The 24,977-nt window shown below is 53.7% G+C and overlaps 2 protein-coding genes across 23 annotated transcripts in view; one reads left to right on the forward strand and one right to left on the reverse strand.

Moving 5' to 3' along the window:
* Positions 1-588: 588 nt before the first annotated feature.
* Positions 589-21,450, reverse strand: LOC120308657 (N-acetyllactosaminide alpha-1,3-galactosyltransferase-like). 22 transcript variants are annotated; one of them, XM_039345011.1, is made up of 10 exons: positions 21,373-21,450; positions 13,755-13,837; positions 13,011-13,282; positions 12,211-12,327; positions 10,229-10,466; positions 6,232-6,318; positions 5,020-5,061; positions 3,626-3,685; positions 2,705-2,842; positions 589-2,472 (listed from the first exon to the last, which is right to left on the reverse strand). In XM_039345011.1, exons 5-10 carry the CDS (start codon positions 10,399-10,401, stop codon positions 1,779-1,781), a joined length of 1,194 nt encoding a protein of 397 aa, XP_039200945.1. In that variant the 5' UTR covers positions 10,402-10,466; positions 12,211-12,327; positions 13,011-13,282; positions 13,755-13,837; positions 21,373-21,450; the 3' UTR covers positions 589-1,778. The 22 variants fall into 22 exon arrangements, with proteins under 22 accessions (XP_039200945.1, XP_039200947.1, XP_039200943.1 ...); XM_039345013.1 differs by lacking the exon at positions 21,373-21,450 and adding an exon at positions 15,755-17,064; XM_039345009.1 differs by lacking the exon at positions 21,373-21,450 and adding an exon at positions 15,755-17,064 and having other exon boundaries at positions 13,755-14,197.
* LOC120308651 (DAB2 interacting protein) overlaps positions 18,902-24,977 on the forward strand; it is a 61,779-nt gene continuing 55,703 nt past the window's right edge. Inside the window, exon 1 of the mRNA XM_039344988.1 lies at positions 18,902-19,086. Coding sequence (XP_039200922.1) covers positions 19,044-19,086 — 43 coding nt within the window. The 5' untranslated portion in view covers positions 18,902-19,043. The remainder of the gene's footprint in view (positions 19,087-24,977) is intronic.

A 24,977-nucleotide genomic window follows, 5' to 3' on the forward strand; every position in this document is an offset into this window, starting at 1 on the left:
CCTCTGCTGGAGGGGGGCACTCACGCGTTCTCCAGGCACTTCCAGCCCCCCTCCTCTCGGTCAGTGGATGCAGTGCCAGGCCAAGGGGGCTCCCTCCTCCTCCCCTTCCTGAGCGCCACTCTCCAGCTGGCATTTAATCCAAGGCCTGGAAGTGCTTGCTTGGATTTGATCCTAGAGGCTCCTGTGGAAGTCTCGCAGCGGACGCCCCTTCGAGCGAAGGAGCCAACTCCGGATGACGTCCAGCCCTGAGCAAAAAGGCAAAGGAGACGCCCACCTCTCAGGCCCGGAGCTTCCCCCTGGGTGAATGGTCCCACATCTGGTCAGTGACAGGAGCAGCTTTCGGAGGACAGGAAGTTTGCAAAATGGTGACCCAGAAGCATCTCTGCCAGCCAGGAACTGCTGCCCTTCCTGTGCACGGGTCCACCCCCCCCACTTGTGCCTGGGAGTCTCCCCTGAGAAGCCAGCTTTGGCTCGCTTCCCCCCTCGGCTGCGTTTCAACACCGCTTAGATTTCAGCTTCCTCCTCCTCCTGACGAGAGCTGTGAAATTCCAGCCACAATTCTCTCCATTCATCCCCACCGCACAAGGCTTGCCGAAATAAGATCCAGATTTATTGTTTTGTCATTTACAAGGCAATAAATTAACTAACATACTGATTTCTAAAGGTAGTTAGGGAAGCCAGGTTTCCATGCCTGTCACCCGCAGGTACACCAGTTCATAAATCTCCCTGGATGATGGGTGCCAGGAAGGGGCCCCTGTGCCAGCCGCTAACCAGGTTGAACTTTCGGGACGTAGAGGGTTTTGAAACCGGACCCCGGACTATTCAAGGCGAAGGACTCGAGGAGGCCCCCCAGACGGCATTTAGAGGGCAGGCCCAGGATTTGGGCTCCCTCTTAAGCTCAAGCAGTGCCCCCTTGCAGGCCGGTCCAAACCTTTGTGCCCCTGAGGGCGAGAAAAGGCCTGTCTCTAAACTACAAAAGGAAAAGAGTGGAAGAAGGACTGACGTCTAATTTCAGCCCCCGTCAACCCAGGGGGGGTGCGCAGTCAAATACACGCACAGCAGAACACGGCTAATTTTGGCTTGTGCAAATGAGCTCGGAAGGAGAGCCTGCAGGCAGGTGTTTCAACAAACAAAGGCGAGTCGGGCACCTTGGCAGGTGCAAGAGGGACAAGTGTGCTTTGACTAAGGGACGTTCCCCTGCATATTTGAATCCCCAGGGGAGAAAAACCCCTCATTTTGAAACATGAAGCTTTGGGAAGGAAAAAGAGAGACACTGACCCACTGGCTTAGCGTGGCTCCCTACAGCCCCTCTGAGGAGCTTCACCCAGAATCTGAACACGAGATCTGATAGCAGAAGGGTCTGAAAAGAGGGCGGTGGCTTCCTCTGCGGACCCTGCCTGCTGTGTAAACATTTGCCACCCCCTGAATTCTTTATGCCTTCCACATGGCACCAGCGTATAAGTGTGGAGGTGTAGCCTGACTCAGCTCTCGCTTTCTGTCCCCGACTTCTCTTCGCAAATTCACAAAACCAGAGATGGACCGAGAAAGACTGCCCAGAGCAGTCCGTGTCCGATGCGAGAAAAGAAGGGGGCAGGAGGGGCCAGAGACGGTGGCAGAAGACAGCTGCCCTCTTCCTCACCGTTGCCAGCCCCTCTATGCCCCCAGCTTGCCCCTCTTCTGCAGCGGGTGACAGAGTGAGGCTCGGCCGTGCTGTTAACGTGTCCATCTGGAGTGTTGGCTGCAGGCCAGCGTTGGTCAGTTCAAGGGTGTGGGGCAGGTCAAGAGTTGCCTCTGACCTCTTTGTATTCTTTCGGCAACCAGGACAACTTTACATTATGGATGTTAAAGGGGCAGCCGATCTTGTAATCCCAGCAGTACTCGGGGGAGAGCAGCTTGGTGGGCTTGTGGAGCAGGAAGTACTTGTTGAGGTGGCTCTCGTCGTGCCAGATGGCCTCAACGCCCCGCTCCTTGTCCTGCAGGATGCCCTGGTAGCACTGCCGGGTGAGGTTCAGGACCCCCAGTGGGGTGCCTCCAAAGACCGCTCCGTGGTAGTAGTAGTCCCCCTCCTCGTAGGGGATGTGTGCGGCTGACTCGGGGCGCCTCTCGTAGGTGAAGCTGCTCCTGTCCTCCTCATAAAACCAGGCGTGGAGCTGGGCCACGGACTTGCCCAGGGTCTCTACCCCGTAGAAGCTCTGGAAGACCTGGTCGACGTCCATGCAGAAGAGGAAGTCTACCTCGAAGCGGGCGGAATCTTCGATCAGCTCCCCGATGGTCTTCATGCGCATCATGCTGATGTCCTGCCAGCGGCTGTGCTGCTTGACGCGGAAGAGCTTCAGCGACCGCTTAGGGCCCAGCTTGACCTCGGGCACTTTGGAGAGGTCATTGACCATGACATAGAAGATGACCTTGTGGCCGGCCATGAAGAAGGTGTTTGCAGAAATCAAGAAGTCCTTCAGGTATTTGTCCAGGTATCTGGATGGAAAAAGCAAACGGAGCAGGGAGCGGGGGGGGGGGCTTCTCCGGGTGCTGCAGGCTGCCACCCCCTGCCCTTGGTCCATCTGAGCCCAGCCAGAATGACCGGAGTCTGGCAGCCTCAGCCCCCTCCCCTCCCTCCCCCTCCCCATTGGACGAGCCTCTGCTCATCACATGCTCAGGGAACCTTCCTCAGCCAAACGAGCCAGGTCCGGCTGGACGAAGCACTTACTTCCCAATGGCGAAAACGGTCAGTCCAACGGTGATCTTCTGCTGCTGGTAATGATAGTTCAGGGGGGCACTTTCGAAGGTCCCGTCCCACACGATGGGGGCTGACCACGGGCTCAGGGCAGTGATCGCTATCCTTGCGCTGCCCGGGACAGAAAGAGAAGGCCGATCAGGGTCACTCCCTGGTCATCTTGGCCTAGTCTGGAGAGCTCACCCTCACTCAGCCCCCCACTCACTTCGAAGCAGACTTCCAGAAAGGGGGGGTGGCCGGGCCAGCAGGGGTCCCCCGTTCTTTCCTACTGGAGACAGGAGGCCAGGGAGCCTGAGCGCTGGAGGGTGGCCTTGGCTGCAGCTCTCCAACCTCATGTTAAAATGTTTACCAGGGAGTGGCAGGAAGCAGGAAACTTTTTGCCTTTCAGCACTCTGATTGGAGCCAGATGTTTGGGAAAGCTAGTCCTCGGGAGTCAATGTAAAGCAAAAGAAAGCAGGAGCCGTTCCGCAGCTTCCTTTCCCTGCATTTAATTTTAGCAGGCTATTTTCAGCTGGCTGGGGTTCCAGGCGAGGCTGATCCGAGCGGCTCCCAAGCTGATCCAGCCCATCAGCCAAGCTGCTCACCTCTTTCAGCTGAACAGCCACCGCTCCGTACTTGACCCTTCAGGCGGAATGGCCTGGGCAAAATGTCTCCTGTCCTGCTCAACTGAGCCTTCGGTTCTGGCTTTGCAGGTGGAGGCAGCTTTGTTTCGGTCTTGTGCTCCTTGGGGGGTTCTAAGCCTCTGAAACGCTCCCCAGGAAGTGTCCCATTGTGGGTGAAAAACCCCCGTCTCTCAAAACCTTTTGATTGTGGACAGTGGCGGGAAAAGAGGAAGTCTGGCGGAAGCCCAGTAAAAGCCCCCCCCTCACTTTTGAGTCCAAATAGACTTCTTACTTTGGGTGAAACCAGCTGCTCAGTGGTATCTCTCCCGCCTCTGTGGTTGAATACGCCTCTCTGCAATAAAGGAGAAGGTAACCAGAGTACAGTCAGGCCGTGGTTCTGGCTGGTTGTCCCAAAGGTGCTATCCCAGAAGGCAACTGGACTTCCTTGGGTTTTCCTTTCCTTGAAAATGTTTCACTTCTCATCCAAGAAGCTTCTTCAGTTCTCCAGTTGTCTTTTGGGAAAGCACCTTTGAGACAGTCATGACCTGGATGACTGAGAAGCTGTGCGGAGAGACTCCCAGCTTGTGGCAACAGTTGGTTTTCACATAGACCTGTCCGGTGTGCGACTTCTTCCAGAAAGCCCATATCAGATCCTGTCACCATCGGCTGTCAACCAGGCAGCCAAGTTCAAAGGCACCTCTTTTCTTGAACTTATTGTTTTTCTTCCTGGCCTGCTGGCTTTGTCTCCGGTCACTTTTGGTTCAAATTCCTTACATGTGGATTTCTTATTCTTATGCCATACCAAGGAAACAATTTGGTGCCAAGCAAACAATTTGGGCACGTCGCAATGTGGTCACCAGGAGCTAAACTATACTGCAGAGGAGGCTGGACTCTGGCATGGCTGCCCAGGGGTCTGTTTGATCCTTCTGCTGGGCAAGAGTTAGGCCCCTGTGCTGCCGGGGGGGCTACGCAGGCTCCTCCACTAAGAACGGGGCTTCCTGGCGTCACGGGGGGGGGAAGGGCAGCAGGCAGGCAGCCTCACTGGCATCTAGCTTGTGCTACTGTGTGAGTCAACCATCAATCGCACTGCCCATTTTGCAAGCTTAAAAGCCCGCCATTGAGCAAGGTGCTTCGGTGGTTCTCTTTCCTATTGTGCAAAGCCCCACAATGATTGTCAGTTGCGTGCAAAAGTTATTCATCCCTCTGGGAGCAGAAGAGGGGTTAGTGGCTACACCGGAGGCAAATAAGGAGCAGCTGGCCATCTGCCACCTCCACTTTCACTCTTAAGTAAGGAGGATGTCCAGACAAGGAGAGTTGGGACTGCGAGTCCTCACTGTGGTAACGCCTAGTGGGAGGATCCTTGGTCCACATGCAGTCAGGCCAAAATGCAGCGGCCCGGTCCAGGCCCCGCTGCCCATTCACTTCTGGAGCGGCCAATAACTTTAGCTGGGTCTTTGCCACTAGGAGGAAAGGGGAGATGAGCTGAGTGCCCATGGGCGCCAGAGGGCGGCTGCGAGAAAGGCCGGGCCAGGGTGAGGCTGAAGCAATAGCACCTTGATTCCTAAAGTCTGGTGAGGTAAAAATGCCCTTATTCTGCCCGGCAAACATCATCGGGAGAGCCTTGACTCATTTTGGGTGGCGCAAACAGACTGGAGGGAGCAAAAGCAACAGCAGGAGGGGACTTACTGGAAGCTGCTGCTGTTGTCCATCCAGGGTTCTTTCTCATCCCTGTTGAAAGGAGAACAAACAATCTTTAATTATCTCAAGGTCACCTGCCTGTAAGTACCAGGTAAACTCCAGCCAACGATCACCTTCCTGTGCTTGGCTGGCAGACCGCCTGTGTGTGGGCAGAACACACATTCTGCAGAAGCACCCTATTGTCTCCACACCCAGGTGGGGCTGGGAAGCTCTCAGTTATGCTCTACAAATGTGCCGATTGCCTGGAGCCTCCAGAACTCCCAGCTGACGTGGTCCTTGGCTGAACTGCCTGGGAATTCTGGTCCAAGACATCTGGATGGTCCCCTGACAAGCATGAGAAGACAAACAGCTTCTTCGGGTGGAAAGCAGCTCTGAAGTTGCTATGTGACTCAGCTCTGTTTCCACAACCTCCCCCTTCCCTTCCTCCAATGGCCTTCTCCGAATCCCCTTGGTGGATTCAGCTCCTTGCTGGACATGCAGTTCCCTCTGCAGACCCTGCAGGTAACCTCTGGGTGGTGTTTGGTTCAAGGAGTTGGATAAATGGAGAGCTGCAATCAAACCACCTTTACGTTTGGCTGAGAAGAGAAACTTCTAATTGTTCCTCCACTCCAATATGGACACACATCAGAGTGAATACGTTGCAACATCCAATGTTCTGGGATGTGTAAGATTTCACATTGAAACTAGGCAGGGTATGTGTGGATCTTTATGTAACACTTCAGGAGCAATACGCCACTGCAAAGATGTTGAAGTGTGGCAAGCCAGCCGCAGGTTTGATCACCCCAGAAAGCCGTTCTGATGTGCAATATACTGAATTTCTGAGTAACGACTTTGGGACCACACTTCCTCCTTGTGCTTCTCTCCAACAAAACCCATCCTGTGCCTGCTCTGGGCCACATGTGATGCCTGACATGAGTTTCTCCAGGTCCTCCCAGCTTAATCTGTAGAGTTCCTTGTCTCACATTAGTGAAGTGCGGAACTGTTCAAGGAGCTCAATTGCCCAATACTGATTTGCTAACAATTCTGGGAATTCTTGCATCTCTTCCCTGTTGTGCTCAAAACTAGGGGAATGGGGACCTTCCCTGGTGGGGCTGTCAGTCTTAAAAGGGTAATGCAAATAAGGCACAGGAGTTGGTGGGGCAGCTTCCTCACAAGAGCAGTAAATTCAGTGGGCATTTCGGGCCGCCGTGGCTTTCTTACCTGCACAAGTGGGTGAAAATGGCCAGCGATAAGAGGGCGAGCAAGGATATCCATAGGAGAGTTGTCTTCCCTTGAAACAGGGTCATCCTTGAGGGAAAGAAAGAGCTGGAGGTCAGTCAGGGGCGGCTTGCATTCCCAGACCAAAGCCCAGACCCTGATCTGAGAGGAGAGGGCCAGCAGCCCAGCCTTCCTTCCGAAGAGACCCATGTCCAACCAAGGAAGAAAACGTGCCAGCTGGGTTCACTTCCCTACAAGGGTGAAAGCTCTGCCAACTCGAGGGCTGGCACCTGCCCTTGAGAGCAGCCTTCCTCAACACTCGGCTCTCCAACCCATTCCAAGCCACGCTGGCTGGGGAGGATGGGAGCTGCAATCCCACAGATCGGCCTTCCCCTACCTTGGGGAAGGACGTGGCAGACCCGGAGAAGATCTGAGCAATACCTCAACTTCAGCCTCTGGACAAGCCTCTCTGCTCCAGTCAATATACAAGGCAAGCTTTGGTAGTCTCCCTGGGAAAGCCTCGCTCCCTGGCAACCTCCATTCCCTCCAGCTGCCTTTAAGGGCCCGGCCTCCCTCTCGGCTCTGCCCTGCTCCACCTTCACAAAGACTTTGGAAACTCATGAGCCTCTTTTTTCCCTCCTCCTCCACACCCTCACTTTCTTCTGCCTCACCTCTCTCAGAAGGAGAGCCTGCCCCAGGACTTTCTCTTCTGGGATCCTCCTCGGGAGCCACCTTTGGGGTCTGAAGGCGTGATTCCCGTGGCCGCTTTTGTTGCATCCCTCACCAGCGGGAACCATCAAGGTGGCCTTGAGCCTTGCTCAGGGGCTCCTATGGAAAACCAGCATGGGCCGCTCAGCCGCTGGGGCAAGCGGCCACAAGCATCTCCCTGCCCTGAAGGCAAAGACAAGCCCTGAGTCTCGGCATCTCTTCTCCAGCTGACTTTAAGAAGAGGCGCTCCGAGGCCAGACACATTCAGCCTCCCCCAGGAGGGAAGGAGGGACGGAAGCAGCTGTTGTTTGAGAAAAACACAGAAATCCCAGACAGAGGCTCTGTTTGGTGGCTGTTTAATGGGGCGGAGAATCCCCCTTCCTCCTCTGCCCTTGCCTCTTTAGAAGCTCTCACGGCCATCCAGAAGAGGGGGAAACTCCCTGTTCTTATCCCAAAAATCTACAACAAGCTTGGGGGGGGGGTGATTGTTTGCGGTGACCCTGAACCCAAGCTTGGGGAAAAGTGAAGCAAGTGTTACCTGCTGAGAAGTACCAAGGATACCCAGAGGCCTCCCAACGGTCAAAGAACGTGGAATACACTTTAGAACCACTTATTCTAAACTGTCACACAAAAAAGTGTTCTGAGATGTTGGTGCTGTGGCTGCCTTTTGGGCCTCCTTGGCCAAAAGCTGCATAGCCAGATGCTCCCTTCCTTCCTTCCTTCCTTCCTTCCTTCCTTCCTTCCTTCCTTCCTTCCTTCCTTCCTTCCTTCCTTCCTTCCTTTCTTCCTTCCTTCCTCAGCTTGCCAGTTTAATTTACAAAGGAGGGCTCCATCTGCTGCTGCTTCCAAGTGTCCAGATCAAACTGCTGAAATGAGGCCGCTTCTTGGCTTTGTCTTTGGCCAAAAATAAGTCATTGTTGGTACACGTTTCTGGTAGTAGCCGATGTACCAACAGATGGGTCGGGCTCTGCGTCTCTGTGCATTCACCCCATGCAGTGTGGGGCTATCCACTAAGAGCCTCCACTTGAGCAGGTGGGTCTTACGCTTAGGCACTCCAGCCCTCCACCTATTCGGGGTCCTGCAAGTAATGCAAAGGAGGTTGGATTCTTCAGCCAGATCCTCTCTTAATGTTATTCCTTGCTCACTGGTCTCCTTCCTCCACCTTTGTGCGTCCCTTCTTCTCCAGTGCTGAGCTCGGGTGATGTGCCATCAGGCGAGGCCAGCCATGGACTCTGTGCTCCATCCCTTGCCAGAGTTGGTGGCCAACTTTTCTGGGGCCCAACTTGAACACCTTCTCCCTTGCCCCTTGTGCCTCTCCTGGAGAGAGACGGGGTCAATTCTTGCTGGGAAGAGGGGGGTTGGACTTGGGCCACGTCCCACTTCGCAGCTCTGGACCAAATGCTGGCAAGGCGAAGGGCATCTTGGAATGGCCGAGCTTGTTAAGCAGGTTCTACCTGTGCTCAGACTTATGTTTTTTAGAGCCATAGCAAAGGTGGAGGCTGCTGGATAGTCCCCCCCCCCTCTTCCTTCTCAGAAAAGAAGCTGCATTTGACTCCAAGGGTCCCTCTCAGCTCCTCTCCTGACCTGGCTCTATCTCAGCCTGGCTGCTCCTGGCCTTTAGTGTCTACTTAACCTGCTCAAATTCACCTGGGAAAATATCCCCCATTTTTTCCTCCTTCCAAGCAAGAACATCTGAAGGCCTAGAGAAACCAGGCTGGGTCCCCCTTTCACAAAAACAAACGAAAACTCAAACATTATTTTTGGCTGCCTTTTAAACATCTTGACTAAAGGTGGGCATGCTTTTACACAAACACACCTCTTCTGAGCTCCCTTGCTTGAGCAGAGGGTTCGACTAGAAAACCTCCATTTAAATTTAAATTCTTTTGTTGTAAAAAAATGCTGCAAAGCCTCTCTTGCCCTTTTAATGTTTTCAGTGCTTTTTCTTCTTTTTATTTAAATAGACTGACTAGTGGCATCCCCAAGGAACTTTGTGGACAAATCATTGATGAATTTTGTTTTATTTGTATCACTCACTAGTATTATTTATAGTCAGACTGTTCTGACGTTGTTTTCTGACAGGATGTGACTCATCTGAGGATGGGTCTGTCCTAGCAGCATTAGTGCTTGGGGGAAATTCATCATTGTCTAATTGCTTAATCTGTCCAGAATAAATCAAACTTATCCGATTGTGGCAAAACTTTCCTTCTGGCCAAATGGGCAAGAGCGTGTCTGCTGCTAGGAGTGGGTGCCCTTTACCTCCAGACTCTCTACAGGGGGTAATTGGGGGGCTGGCTGGGCCCAGGACCAGCTTGGAGCCTTCCAGACTCCTGAAGGGTAGCAGAAATTCAAGTGTGTAAATATTGGCTTAAAATACAGCTTACCCACCAAGGTGATCTGCGATAATGCTAATATTTTTATTGTAATGTAATGTAGCAATATCAAAACAATATGCAAACAAACCTAGTTATTGGCTGCATCGGAACATCTCAATATAGCAGAGGGAGAAGTCAAAATTATTTCAGGATTTGTTTTCTCTTTTTGCCTCCTGTAGCGACCCCAAAGGGCAGACACCGCAACTGGAAGACCCCATTTTGCCTGCCATTTTTCAGGTACACTCCAAACTGCTGAGGGATGGGATGAGCAGGGGGAGGGAGGGGGCCCTCAGATCCAGCTCTGCCTGCCACACCAGCTGAGAACTCAGGGCCAGAAAAATGCAGTGGACATCCAGATGTCTGGGCTTTGAAATGAGACCCAGAGGCAAACCAGGAAGGTCCAGCCTGATGATAAAATTGGCCACCAAGTCTTGGCCTTATTTGACCCAGGCAAGCAGCTGGTTTCCACCCTCTGGCAGGATCGCTCCAGGGCTGTTTCTTTTGAGGGAGGGCCAGGGGGAATACAGACTGGCTATGCTGCCCCCTCCCCAAGGATCTGGCTTTAAAGAGTGTGGAAGCGCCTCGGCTGAGTCGGTCTCATTAGCCCCATCTGTCTGCTGTCTGTCCGAGCCCACCAGCCCTGAAAGTCCATGGAGCAACCCAACCTTCATTTAAAGAATCCAAACTATTTCTTAAGAAGAGAAGGACAGAGAGAAAAGACTGTGCTTTGGTAAAGCAAGCTGGGCGGACAAAGATAGGAAAGCAGGGGACACAACAAGAACAAGACTAGCGATTCCTTAAACATATTTAAAACCCAAAAATAAAAGCAGGCAAATAACCGGAGAAGGAGAAACCAGAAATGACCACTAAACCAGAGGCAGGCAAGCGTCAACCTAAAAATAAAATAATTTTATACGCACCGTATGCCGAAGTTGACCTCTCTGGGTTGGAAGAATAGAGGGGAAAAATAACAGGCAGGGCTTGGTTCTGCTGAACTGGGCAGATTTGCACAAAAGGAATCCCTTCCAGCTTTTTCTGTCAAAATTAAGCCCTGTTTTGTTGTGCCGGACACAGTCTCCCCTTCTGGATGCATCGTTCGGAGCGCTTCCCACAGAAGCAGGGAAGGAGCAAAATGGTCAAAAGCAGAAGTTGGGTGGCCTAGGAATCAAAGAGCCCTCTGAGGAAAGCAGTCTGGAGTGCTTTCTTATTTCCCTGTGCTCTTTTGCTCCGTGCTGAGGCTGCCTGCCATGTTTCCATGTTTTTCTTGTAGAAAACTGCGAATGGAATTCCTATTGGTAAATCTGTGAATACAGAGCTGGAAGGTGGAGCCGTTTTATCCTGGCTCAGAAATGCTGCTTTGACAGGGCAGCTGGAAGGGAGCTTCGTGCAATGATCCCTGGGGGAGGGGGGAGAGTAGAGGGTCTTGCAAAGGAATGGAACACGCCTCACCGTGTCCGGATTGTCTGGATCTGTGGCTTGATTAAGCTGCGATAAATCGGAGTTTGGTTTCCTAATACTAATCGCGAGGAGCCCATCCTTCTCATCTCCCTTGCCTTGTCCCTCAAAACCAAAAAAGGCAGCAGTTGAAAAAATGTCACAACCTCAGATTTCTGACCACTTCAATCTTTTGTCACAAAGCCCCCCAAGTCCTGGGACAGCTCAGGGACTTGAGAAGATTCAGGAAAGGAAAGGAGCGTGAAAGGCAGACAATTTATTTACTCATCTTGAATTCTGAGATTGGGCTGGGGGGAGGCTGTCCCCCAACCAGATTAAATCACTATTGGGGTCCTTTATGAATGATAAACTTTTCAAAAGCTCTGGGGATCTGAACTGGGTGGTTAATTAAGCTTTGGAAGAAAAAGCATCCCCATATCCAAAGGATCCCACGGCCCCCAAAGTCAGCCCAGGGAAGGAGGTTTCTGGAAAGGTCCCCCCCCCCCAGCCAGCAATAGGAAGTGCTACTTGCCTCACCCACAGATGTTGTTAACACTCAACCTTGTAAACTGTAAACTGTCACAGACATCACACACAGACATCACAAAAAGTTACCATTTGTAAACTGTCACAGACATCGCAAAGAGTTACCAGAAATGATGCTGTTAAGAAAATCTTTTAATTTACCCCCCCCCCCCACAGTCTGTCTTGAATAAATCCTTTTAAGAAAAGCAGGTTATCCTCCTTACAATGGCAGTGTGTGCGTGCCTTTGTAAGACACCTGGGGCAGAGTTGCAGGAAGGAAAGGAAGCATGTCTTCTCTTCGTTCTTACATAACAATATTTTTAAAATACAAAATAGCAGTCTTGGAGCTTCTTGGAGAGCAAACAACAACACTGGCAGGATGTATTTTAGTTTTAAATACAAAATAGCCACTTGTGTTTATTGGGAAGTGTTGCACACAAGAACACTTGCAGGAGGTTATTTCAAGTCTCCTATTTTAATTCAATGGGGGGGGGAGAGAAGCAGGGTAAAAGTGCATTTGTGGGGTCCTAACATGGGCCAAAGCAGCTGACCAGCACATCGCTCCTTCCATGCAAATCTGGACTGGGATCGGGGCTCTGAGCGATCCCCCCCCCTGTGGCCCTCCAGTGCCCCCTTCCTCTTCTGGGGAGGGTCAAAGTAGCTTGGTTGGCCCCGGTCAGGTCTCCTTGCTAGGAGAAACCTCCTCCCAAATTCAGCAGATCACTCAGCTATTGTTATACTATATAGCCTGGGCCTTGGTTAATTCTTCCCCCTTTTGCACAATGTCAAAAAACGCACATTTCTTATTTAAAGAAAGCTTGACGGCAGGGCCACATTAATGAGAGAATTTGCTCTGAGGCCTCAAAGAGGAGGAGTAGGTGGCCTGCTTGCCCCCCTGTGGGCAGGAATGTTTCTGAGGGCCTCCCCAGAACTGAAAGCATACCTGGAGGCTCAGGTTCGCTTCTCTTTTGTCCCCCAGGCCCTCCAGGAGAAGCTGAGGTTATGGAAACAAAGGCCCTTTCAGCCGCTGAAAGCCAAGGACGCTTGTGGCTGCTTCCTCCTGCATGCAGATAATGGCACAGGTGAGCCCCCACCTTTATGCCTGGGGAGAGGGGGAAAAGCCAGGGATGGTGGGGCATCTGGCACCTGCCTTTCTTTCCTGGGGTGCGGCTGCCTGGCAGGGCTTTGTGGCTGCCTGTGAGCGACCACAGAGAGCTGATCTGGTGGGCACCGTTCTCCCTTGAGTGGGCCTTGGGCTTGAAGGGCTGCTCTTCCCCTAGGGTGCCGCCTTTCTGCTCCCACGCTCCAGGCCTCGGCTGGAGCCGGCGCTGGGGCTTTGGCAGAGTCTCCAGGGAGAAGGAGCCCAGCCAGGCTGAGGCTTCGCTGTCCTTCCTCTGCTCTTTGCTCCAGTTAGGCGCACACTGTGGTAGCTGGAAGGCTCTCCGTTTCCGCATCTTTGGCAGGGAGAGCCAAGATGGCTCCCAGTCATCCAGCCACCTCCTTTCCTAGAAGGCTGCCTTGACCTCGTCCAGCCTTCTTCATCCCTGGCCAGGACGCCTTTTGCAGGTCTTCAGGAGGAAGGCAGCGTCTCCGTCTCTCTCCCACCCCACCCTCCCACCCCTGGCCTAAACTGCAGGAGGTCCCAGGATCCCAGCAGGGAGAGATCCAGTTGAGGGAGAGTTTCCCAGCAGACCAAATCCCGGGGTTGGGACCCCGCCAGAGGAGGAAAGAATTGGAGCAAACCTTGTCAGAAGCAGCACGCTCATCCCGGGGAAGAACTGGCCCTGCTTAGTGGTCTTCGCCCTGGGCTGGGCAGACGTGGGACACTGCTGGCCTCAGGCTGTGCTGGAGTTTTCCCCCCAGGGGCAGGGAAGGGTCTCTGGACTGTGGGCAGTCATGGGCCGGAGGGCGGGCGGGCTGCTTCTCCCTTGCTCTCCCTCCTGCCAATCCTTAACTCTGGCTCAGCAGCATCTTGAGGCTGGCATCCTGAGGGCGGCTTAAAAGGCTGGCGTTCCCTGCGGTGGGAGGAGGAGGAGGAAGAAGAGGAGGAGGAGGAGGTCAGGAGGTTTCCCTCTCCTGGGTGAGCAGGCAGGTTGGCCAATAGGGAAGGAAGGAAGAACTTTGTGACATGTGACTGCTCTGGCTGGAGCGATGAGGAAACACCGAACTCCCTCCACGCAAGTTGCAAAGGAAAATAAAAGCGGCACACCCGAAGGGCCTCTGCTGCCTCTCCTCCTTGTGAGGGGGCACCAGAAAGATGCTCCATTTTAAGCAGGAAGCCCTCCCGGCCTGACCTGAAGCACCTTCAGGGGACCGAGCCACAATCAAGCTATGATTTTTTTCCCATGCTTCCCTAGTGTTCCTCAATAAAGCCGCAGGTCAGCTCCATGATTTTATCCTGGACTGTTGAGGAAGCAGTGAACCTCCCTGGATGAAAGCAGTATACCCCAGCCCCTGCGCTCCATACACACCTGGGCAAGGTCTCACCTGGCGAGAAGGCAGCCTTATCTCCTGGGTGTGATCACGAGGACAAAATCATTCTTGAAACCTTCGCCCATCTTCCTCGCAAACTGCAGAAGGAAAAACAATCCAGATGTCCAATGTAGGGCAAGTGAGGAATTGGGAGGCTGTTTCGGCAGCTAGGCTGGCTTTAAAAGCCAGGTATCCACTTTTTCCTCCCCAAACCTCCCCAGGTAAGGGCTTCACTCACCCTTTGGGTTCTGGTGCACCTTTCCTGGCCGTGCCGGACGGCTGCATTGGGCAGCTGACAAAACAGCGAATCACAGGCAAAGAAAGAGGACCTTTGCTTCCTGCCCAAATAGCCAGCAGACGGCAGTTGAAGAGAACCCTAACCACTTCCTCACCGGGAAAACACACGCCGCGCTTGGGACTGAGGAGGAACCTGCGGGAAGGTCTGCTTGCTACATGTGCTGCTTCCGTGTGTGGAAGAGAGAAAAGGAAAGAGAGAAAAAGAAAATGAGAAGAAAAAAAGGAAAGGAAGAAAGAAAGAAAAAGACAGAAAAGAGGACAGGAAGGGAGAAAAAGGAAAGGGAAGGAAGGAAGGAAGTTTCTCTCTACTTTTTCCCGTGACAGACCTTTCCCCCAGTCCCTTGTTTAAAAAATATATTTTATTAGATTTTATATGGGTAGGGAAAAGATGTGGTTGGGATGGGTACAGCGAAATCGGGATAAAGGGGACAGGGTGTGGATAACTACAGTAAATACGTAATTCAGCGAACAAGCTGTCGTCCGGGTCTTCATATTGAATATTATTGTTTATATAATACTAGACAGTTATAAGAATAAATCAGTATAGTTACAACTGACATTTGATAAAACACTAATATTCCTTTAAATAATTAGCATAGTTGATATCATAACTATTTCCAATCATCAACCTTAATACTTAATATAATAAAACTCTAAAATCTCTTCTTATTTTAATGTGTTTCAACCCACTGATAAAGTTTTCCTCAAGTTTTATAAAAGATTGAGTCTTCTTTCTCCTTCATCTCTAACGTTAATCTATCCATTTCTGCACAATCTAAGATTTTCAAAATTATAATCTGGTCTGATGGTAAATTTTCATTTTTCCAAAATTGGGCGAATACTATTCTTGCAGCTGTCAATACATGTAATATTAAATAATCATTTTCTTTGCCATAGTTAGGTCTTAATATACCTAACAGGAACAGCTCTGGTTTAAATTCTATCTGGATTTTCATCCTCTTTTCTAACCATCTATGAATCTTAGGCCAATATTTTTTTACAACAGAACACGTCCACCAGGCATGATCATAAGCACCCGCTCCCTTGATGTCTTTCTTTGGCCCCAGGGGTGAAAGAGCGCCCGCAGGCCTGAAGCCGAGAGCCTCTGGAGTGGAGAGCAAAGCCAGTGGGGTTTTGGGGCCGGCTTCTCAGGCTGCCAGCCGGGTCTTTGCGGGGCTCCTGTGCCGCTTTCCTGGGGGCGAGTGGCAGCTGCACCTCTGATCCCTTTGGCTCTTCTGGCCTTCCAGGAAAACGGAGACCCGGGAGGGAAGAGGTGCACCCAGGACTTCTCGGAGCCCTCCTGCCCTCCGGCTGCTAGCAGAGAAGGGCAGACTCCTTTGTAACCCATAAAGTGGCCACCAGAAAAGCGGGGGGGGGGGAGGAGGGGGCTAATCTGCCGGTCCCATCAGCCCAAACCTCCCTCAGGAATGCGGATCCAGATAAAAGGGTTTCAAGGTCCTTTTGCAACTCCTTTTGCTGGCCAGCGAGGGAGAGCTGTGGGGCATTTTTCCAAAGGCCTCGGCAGATAAGACCCGTCAGCCCAGACCTGGGTTGATCCGAGGGCACGGCAGGCCTTCCCGCCCAGTTTCTTCCCCATCAGGACTTGCCAGTCCTGCAGGTCTCTTGGACAATGGTTCCCATCATCTGCGGCCAACACGGTTAACCGAGGAAGAGAGGAGAGTGACACACACACACACACACACCCCGGGGTTGCTGACCAGATCAGGCTGTCTCTGGGTTTATCAGGCTGGACCGTCCATGTGCAGATCATCCTCCGCAGGGAATTAGGACCTCCAGGATCCAAATGGGCCTCTTTGAGAGGCGTCTTGAGAACCCCAAAGAAAATCCAGGGCACGGCTGAACTCTCCGCTTGCTTGAACTGTTGCATTTCAAGGATGGCGCTTTTTAAAGGAAAGCCAGAACCCAGGTGGGCACTGAGGGGCGGGAGAAAGAAGAGAGTCCAATCCTGCTTCAGCTGCGGCCCCTAGTGGTTAGCAGAAAAGTAGACTTCACTGCTTGTTGTGGTAATAAGCCTCTTCTTCCTTGTTTTAAGGTCGATGTTTCCAAAACGTTGCACTTGGGAGGGAAAAAGCAAGAAGAAGAAAAAGACCTCCGGATTTCTCTGGCGTGTCTGAATTGAAACCAAGTCTTAACACGCAGCCGGCCTCCCTATCGGTCTTTTGCGAGATGCTCGTCTGTGCCGGCCTCCCAGCAGAGAGTGCCCAAACCCCTTTTATGGACAGAGGCAAATGAGCCAAACCCCAGCTTGGAGGGGCAGTCAGTCTTTGGAAGGGTCAGCGCGGCTGGGGCCAAAGCATCAATTCCTCAGGGACAGAGCTGGACTTCCAAGATGGAAAATGTGGCCAGGTTTTCTCCTGCTCTCCAGGCGTTAAAAGGTGGGCCATCACCTGAACGTAACCCCAGGAGGATTCGGGTCTGCAGGGAGAGGGACCCTGCGGAGAGGAGAGTCGAGTCGAGGCTGTGGCATTGGCTGGCCTCCATCCAGCCCCTTTTCTGCCCCCTTTCTTCCCTGGTTCCACTGACTGCTTCTGGCCGGTGGGCCTTTGCCTTCCACGCTCCTTCTGGGCGTGTGCTGAACGTGACTATAAGTACAAGCCTCCCCCAGCCCAGAAGCGGCTTTCCCTGCATCCTGAGACGGGAGGGACAAAGCCCAGATTGTGCTAGCTGATAGCACAACAGCCTTGGGCAGGCAGCAGAGGGAGGGAGCCGTCCCAGCAGGGAGGGGAGGGGGACTGACCAAATGCCAGCATGGGAAACCTCCTCCTCCTCCTCTTCTGCTGCCCCACTGCCCCTTTGTCCCACTTGCTGAGGGGGGTGGGGGTGGGCAGCACTGCCAGCACTAACATCGGCTTTTCCTTTTCCGTAACTCTCCAGCGAGCCAAACTCTTCCCACACAGCATTGCTAAGCAACCTGTGCATGGAGAGCTTTGCCTCCTGAAAGTCGAAGGGGGGGGGGCATTCTCAGCCTTTCCCAGGATGTGCCCCCCTTTTCCACTTCAGCACCTTCCACCACTTGGGGAGGCAGTGAGGAAGAAGGAAACATTGCCCCCCTGCCTTCTCCTGGGGCACCCTAGATCGCAGCAGGACCCCTAGAGAGAGAAGGAGGAAGAGGCAGAAAAACAGAAGCCTGTTTCTCAAGGGGGGGGAGAACTATCAAGCCTTGACAGAGAAGGGGGCACTTGGGGAGACATCCCTCCGGCCCCACCAGCGGGTGCCCCAACTGGCTCTCCTTTGACTTGAGAAGACGAAGGGGCTTAGCCAGGCCGTGGCAGGCAAGGGGGGCCTGTGCCAACTGGGCAGGGGGCAAAAGGTGTAGGGCAGGATCCCCACGGAGGCCTGGCTTTGCTGATGGGCCAGCTGGGAGGGTTTTAGCACCAAGCCAGCAGCCGAGGGCCTTCCCTGCCCCTTCCTGCAGCTCAGAAGCACCCCTGCAGCCTCCGAGTTAATTTCCTTTCCCACATGAGGCTTCTAGCAGCTTCCTCTGCCCCCACAGGCGGTCACCACCCATCTCTGCCACGCGGAGGGCACAGCTGATACGGCTGCTTCACCCCACTCAGGCCTCCGAGTTGGAGCCTCCACCCAGCTGATCTCCACGCTCTCTCGCTGCTCCTGCATGGGGGCTGGGCAGAAGCTCCCTCATCCCGCCAGGCATCCTGAGCTGGGAGAAAGCTGGGCACCGGCACCTGTGGGCATCCATCCGCTGAGGTAGACTGCTCTGAACCGGGAAGTTCTGCACCAGCTCTCGGAATTCCAGAAGGGCTCCCTATCCGCCCAAGGAGGGGAGAGTCCCCAACCGCTTTCCTCGGAGGACGGGTTGCAGCTGTTCGCACGTGGAGGGAGTCCAGACACTGATCTGCAAAGCCTGGGTCGAATCTGCTTCAGAAAACTCCTCTTCGTGCCAATCGTGGCTTAATCCGAAGTCAGCTTGTGTGGAATCTGCCCCTCCAGGCAGGGCTTTGATAGAAGCAGCTGGTGGCTTGGCAGAGTTTTGTGGAATATCCGGTCAGTGAAGAACAGGGGGAGCCAGGCCGACTCTCCATTTCCAGTTTTTGTCTAAAACGCCCAAACTGGGTCAGGATGCTATGAGCGCCCCGCTCTTCCGCCTCCCCTGAGTGCCCCCACAGACCCCCTCCGTCCCTGGGTAACGCTGGACTCTCCATCCGGGCAGGGAAAGCCCAGGGGCCGGCCTCTTCCGCCACCTCTGGCCAGAAGCGGGTTGGTGCCGGCAGGGGCCTCCTGAGCTGGCTGGTCCCACGGCCGCCCGGTTGCCAAGAGCAGGCGGCAACGTGCACAGCTTCTGGCGTGGGCTGGGCCGCTCCAAAGCCAACACCGCCAGCAGCAGCAGCAGCCGCCGTGGAGCAGTGACAGCTACGCAACTCACCAAAGGAGCCGAAGCCACAGACGGAGCTGCAGCGTGGAGGGACCGGAGGCTTCTCCGGCTGGGACTTTGGAGAGCTCAGCTCCTTCCCGGCCAGCCAGGACGCAGCCGGTGGGCAGATTTGCAGCAGGACGTTGGGCACTGCAGAGCTGCTGATCCAGAGGAGGGGTGTCCCCCGAGCCTCTGGGGCTCCGTCTGCTTTTGTGTGGTGCCCGAAGGGGCCTTGGAGACAGGCCGGGCCCTCCCTCCTGCTTTGCCCTCCCTCTCTTGGGCCTTCCTGGCAGCTCTGCCGCAGGGCAGCCTTTGAACTTTCTTCCCATCCCCGGGAAGAGGGCAGGACTTGGGGCAGGGAGGGCCAGAGATGCCTCTCCGGCCTCAGGGCTGGGCACAGGCCAGCCAGTCCCAAAGGTCACCTGTCGGATCAGGAGCACTGCCCGGCTGTGCCATGCCAAGGAAGAGAGGCCTCCCCTGGAGGAGCTGGCCGAAGCTCGTAAATCAGGTGGATCGCTTGGCTGCTCCACTGAGGATGAGCCCCAGCGAGGGCCCTGCTTTGGCCTGCTAAGGCTCCCTCCACCCTCACTGGGCGGACAGCCGCATTTCTGGAAGCCATGGAGCCGGATCATCCATCGGACCAAGAGGACAGTTCTCGGGGTAAGGTCCTTCCTACCTAGATGCGATTCCCCCTTCACCTTTTCGGGGTTGGCTTGGGAAGGGATCCCAAGGGGCAGGCTGAGGGGCCTTGGGGTGGAGGTGGGGGGCCTGGCCTGGAGCCAGGTATCCTGGGGGCAGGGCTGAGTAACTCAGCCAAGGACTGATGGATTTACGTCTGGCACTAAAGGAGGCTTTTGCTTCTGCTGAGTTTGTTATGAGCAAGGAGGCGGACTGGAGAGGGCCCCGTCTGGAGCTGTTCAGGGGGCAGAAAATATCTTTGTGCAATGCTGAGAACTTGGTAGAATCAGAAGATTATAAATGGAAGGGGTGATAATGCGCCGCGTCTTTGAAAAGATGCTCCCTTTCAGATGTCCTTCCTTCCTTCCTTCCTTGGAGAATGCTGCGTATTTGACGGAAATGCATATAAAAATGGGTTTTCTCACATCTTTTGCAACACATGCCAAAAGGAGAATGTCACAAGGGCCAGCAACAGCCTGGACTGGCTTCATCCCCTCCTCCCAGGTAGACTGCCCTTGAACCGCAGACTTCCTTAGAGGAGGTGGCCAATTGCCAGGGAAAGGAGGAGCAGTTGGAGACCTTGGGAAGTTCAGCCTGGGGGAGGAGGGAGGCTTGAGTTGCAACTGCAAGGAGTGGAATTTGGCTGGAGCTCAGGAAAAATGTCGAAAGGGCGACTTGTTCAGCCAGGGCACAGGCGCCCTACCCAAATGCCGGTCCTTGACAAGACTTGAAAGCAGCCAAGGGCCCTCTCCTCATTTGGGGCATGGGCTGAAGGGGCTGAAGAAGCAGAAGCATAAATAGCACAGCCAAACCCCAAGCTCTCCAGAGCAAGGGGGGCCCTGAGTTGGTAGCCGCTGACAGAGCCCTTTCTCTGACCCACAGAGATTGGGAGAATCTGGAAAAGGACCCGTATGATTTGCAAGCAGCCACCCTCCATAAGTGTTGTTGCGGTGGTGGTGGTGGTGGTGATGGGGAGTTTCCTTTTGCAAAAAGGCCGGGCTGAAGGGGCTGGCCATGTCCCGGAATGTTCTCCAAGGCTCCTGTCAAAGGGGGGGGGCGGGGGGGGCTGGCAAATGGTGGGCCGCCCAGGGCTGCAGGGGGAAATGGCGTGTTTGAGCTGGAGAACGGGGAGACTGGCAAGGGAAGCTGGGCGTGGGAGGAAGGCAGGAGCCCTGGCCATCTCGGCTGAGGACGAAAAGGATGGGGAGAAAATGCCTTTTGCAGGCCCGGCTCTCCTTTGCCCAGCTTTACGTGGTCTCCCCGCCTTCTATTTTAGGCAAATCCATCTGGGCCCAGAAATGTGCGGGGTGTGTGTGTGTGTGTGTGTATGTGTGCGTATGTGTGTGCAGAGATGCTGAAGCTGACAGGCTGGATTTGCACGTCCATCTTTAACTGGGGGGAGGGACTGAATTCACCCATTTGTTGGGTTGGTGCAAGAGAGCAAACCATGAAAACTGACAAGAGCTGTGTGTGCGTAGCGTAGGCCCCTAAGTGTGTGTGTGTGGGGGAAATCTGGGGGGGCTCCCACGGGTCAAGGTGCACTCAGGAGGCCCTTTTGCTCTGGAGGCCATCCTGGGTCATGTGTCCAGCAGAACCCCATGCCCAGAGCACAGCTGGCCCCTCGCTCTTCTTTGCCCTCTGCCGCCAGCTGGCTCTCCTCCTGCCCCCTTCGGCATTTGGCTCCCTCCCATTTGGTCTCCCCTGCACCCCCTGCGAGCCCCCCCTCCTCCCTGACAGTCAAAAGCTTCTTGGAGAAAGCCCCAGGGGTCCCTGTGGGCAGAAATGGGGCACAGCCTCCCCCCTCAGGTCCCCCCCCCAAGAAATGACAAGACTGAGAAACACTATTACGCTTTGGAGGCTTCTAAAACTTGTCCTCTGCCTCACCACCACCCCCCACCTGCCCACCCCGCCTGCAGCCTGGCACAACTGTGGGCACCTTCCTTTCTTCCCCCCTCCTCTCCCCAAACAGCCGTCCCCCTCCCCAGTTTGTTTGGTGGCAAGCACACAGCATGAGCCCTGAATTAAAACTCAGCTGCTGGGAACGTTGTGTGAAAAGAAATTTGCAGCTGTTAAGAGTCCATGGATTCATGTGTGCGTGCGCGCGTGCACACACACACACACACACACACACACACACACACACACACACACATCTTGGCATTGCAAACACAATCCTCTTAAAGAAGATTCTGCAGCACTGGGGGGGGGGGCCCACCCTATCTTTCAAAAGCGCCAGTGGAACAAGTGGGCGACCGCAGGCATACACACCTTGTTGCGTGGCACACATCCTCCCCGCTCTCTGGGCTCTCTCTTTCCCTTTTCACTTCCAATCTCATCTTCCCAATCAGAAAATGGCTGGAGAGAGAGAGAGAGAGAGTCCTAAGGTCTCCTTGCCCGCCTTCCTGCAGACTTTGGCCCGTTTAAGAACATCCAATGGTAGCCTTGAATCTTCTGGAGGGAAGGAAGGGGATCCTGGAAGGTCTGGCTGTGGGCCCCCTTGCTCCTTCGCCCCCTAACCTCATCTGCCTCCACTGCAGCCGTCTTTCCCTCCCCAGCGCACTTGGGGTTACCTGATCCGCAAGGAATGGGCCTCCCTGGCAGTCGATCCGCTGAGACGGACTTCTTCACCCTCTTCGGAGTCTTGAGCAGTGACCTTCCAGGCTAATCCCAGGACAAAGTAAAGAGCTGCCAGGGGGTCTGGCTGGACCTCCAAATACGAGGGTGCAGAGGCGACCCTGAACAGCTCTAATGGTGTAGTCTCGCTTGCTTGAGCAGAGGGTTGGACTAGAAGACCTCCATGGTTCCTTTCAGCCCTATTATTCTATCTTCTATCACTCCTTTTGTTGGTCTTTACAACTCCCCCCCCAAAAAAAACCCTGAGAATAAATAAATAAAATGCCTGGTAGAGGGTTAAACCAACTCACCCAAAGCTAAATTAAATGAGCCTTAATGTCAAGAGCAGTCTACCTCTGAGTATCCGATGGCCACATTGTGGAACCACTTGGGACAAGTATAATGGGCTCTTTGGATCGTCTCCGGTACATCCTTTTCTGTAGACGTTCGATGCAGAACTCAGGAAGAACTAAAGGCCATGCTGGGCAGCCATCCTGGGTAGCCAGACAGGACTTTGGGTGGGACAGGGAAGGGGGCTTACAGGTGGAGGAATAGGAAAAGGGGTTTTCTCTAGGCCTCTCTAAAGAACTCTTTTCTTTCTTTCTTTCTTTCTTTCTTTCTTTCTTTCTTTCTTTCTTTCTTTCTTTCTTTCTTTCTTTCTTTCTTTCTTTCTTTTTTCCCCCTCCTCTCTTTCTGATATCAGCTGTGTCCTGAAAATATTTCTCTCTCCATCGCTGTTCAAAGAAATCTGTGAATGAACAAATGGGAGGAGGGTGGGGGGGCTGGCTGGCAGGTTGCCATTTCAAGATAGTCCCATTTCTTCTGCCGCATAATTAATGCCATGTTTTATTAGCAATGAAAGCTGGGCTTGTTTTGCACAAATGCTCGAGCAGTAAAGTGTGACTCTGCAGACAGTAAAAAAAAAAAAACGTGTGTAACATTACTTTTGCGATTTATCGCCTGCCAGAGTTGCTTATTCACTGTGTAAAACAAGTTTATTGGTGTTTGGCCAATGGTGGCCCGAAAGCCATGGGGGGGGGGGACCACAGACCCTCCGTCAGGCAGCTTGCAAATAAACCGGCTGGGACAAACCTAATGCCCACCCACCAACCTTTCTCTCCCCCCACCGCCCATGAGGAGGCCAGTCACCTTTCCACCTCCAATTCTACTCCGGTTCCAAAGCTTCCTTGCATTCCTGCTTTCTTTGTGGAACCTCCACATTCAGAGGCAGTCTACCTCCAGAGACGTGCCTGAGGGTTCTTCAGAGTGGCTCCAGAAAGGCAGAAGCTGGTCTAGAATTCCTTCAGTCACTTCAGAATTGGACACTGTGTCCACGCAATGCCCTAAGGGTGGTATATATAATTTTGCTTCTTCCTTTTCTCCCTCCTGTGGCTCGGGGGCCCCTGTCTCTGCCCAGTGTTAGGGTCTCTTGCCTTGCTGCGACAGCTTGAGGGGAAGCCCTCTGAAATGGGGAGGGTCCTGCTGGTGCCCATCTGGATGACCCTCCAGATCTGAAGGGCCAGGAGACATCTGCCGAGCGTGACCTAGCTAGACTTTATAGAGCCATTCCTTCATCCTGTGCCTGAATTTTAATTTCCTTAATTAATTGCCTGAAGTTCTTGCTGTTTATTAAACACTTGGACATTCACGAGAGCAATCCCAGCATGGAGATTAATTGGGAAAAATGGGGAGTGCGTACCAGGGCGATTGATTCACCCATTCCAGGCTCAGGTCCCCATCTCCAAACCCCCTGGAGGGGAGGGGAGGGGGCTGATCTTTCCTTGAGCCCCCATCCCTCCACCCTGGGGCTGATGAGGAAGGAGAGAAGGAAGTGGTCCTACATGGAAGGAGCGATCGCTTTTATTCCACCCATGCTTCGCTTGGACTGTTGAATTTTGGCCTGTCACACACCAATTAATGACTTTCTGAACTTTGCCAGCACCCATCCCTCCCCCCTCGCCCTTTGCTGGCCGGTTCGTTTTCACTGGAATTACTGGGAACGGGATGTGGGATTTCCTTCATGAGAAATAGGCCTTCTGCCACCAAAGCAGATTGGAGCAAGAGAGATCAGCAAGCATCATTATACAGGTTAGAGCTAGGAACCTCCATATTCAGGAGCAGTCTATCACTTGGGTAGCTTCTTGTGGGAGAGAAAATGATTGGAAAGGAGATGAAATTGCTCTGTGTGTGTGTGTGTGTGTGTGTGTGTGTATGTATGTGTGTGTGTGTGTGTGTGTGTGTGTGTGTGTGCAAGGAAACCAAATAGACAAAAGGCAGGAAGTGCCCAGAACACAAAACTTTGCAAACAGGAAACGGGGGTCTTTAAACCAGGGAGTCAGGATGGCACCATCTCCTGCTGTCAGGTGAGCCGGGACCCTGCCAGAAGGAAGGTGCCGGGCACAGGTATCCGATTGCTTGCTTCAGTTGGCTGAGGTCCCAGAACAGAGGGGCCCAGTCCAGCATCACTGGCACAGCTGCCCCCTCCCCCACTCCTCCTGCTCATCTCCCTGCCCAGAGCTGGTGCTGCAGGGGGGGGGCTGCCTGAAGCCCCCCTGATGATTGAAAGTCTGCACGGTCCCCACCCACTCCCACATGCCAATGGGCTGGGGGTGGGATGGACGCTTTCCCACAGAGTTGGAGGGGGGATAGGCTGCTCCTCTTCTGCATCCTGCAAGAGGAATTTTCCCATCTCTCTCTCTCTCTCTCTCTCTCTCTCTCTCTCTCTCTCTCTCTCTCTCCCTCCCTCCCTCCCTGCCGTTTTCTGCTTCATAGGATTGTGGTTTCCTCCTGAGTGCCCAATTTGTGATGTGCAGTTGTTCCTCCAGAGGGCAGCCAAGGGAGCAGCCAGCTGGGCATCCAGTGGAGGTGGGAGGGCCTTTTCTGGCCTGGGGTCTCATTTAAGTTCTCAATTATGTTCTCCCCATCCTCTCAAAGGGTCCTTCCTTGGGTGTGTTGGACGTGGGCGAGTTATTGTAGCTCAACACTGCGGCCATTCCACAGCTGATCTCCTCTTGCTGACCAGCTGCCTCTGAACTGGGGGATGCCTTGCAAGGTCCAGGTCCTCAATGAGGAGCACGCTGAGCATGCAGCTGCAGGTCTCCTGGAGAAGGAATGCAGCAGCCGTAGAAAGGGGTGCCTTGAGCGGGTAATAACCCCAAGGCTTGGGACTGAAGGCCCGGCTGCTCTCTTGGCTCCAGTGCTCCAAATAAGCCAGCAAGTGTGCCAAACAGTGAGCTGAGTGTGCGCAGGGGGAGACTTAT

Source organism: Crotalus tigris, unplaced genomic scaffold, assembly GCF_016545835.1.
Source record: "Crotalus tigris isolate CLP2741 ecotype Arizona unplaced genomic scaffold, ASM1654583v1 scf7180000017940.1788314, whole genome shotgun sequence".
Classification (NCBI taxonomy): domain Eukaryota; kingdom Metazoa; phylum Chordata; class Lepidosauria; order Squamata; family Viperidae; genus Crotalus; species Crotalus tigris.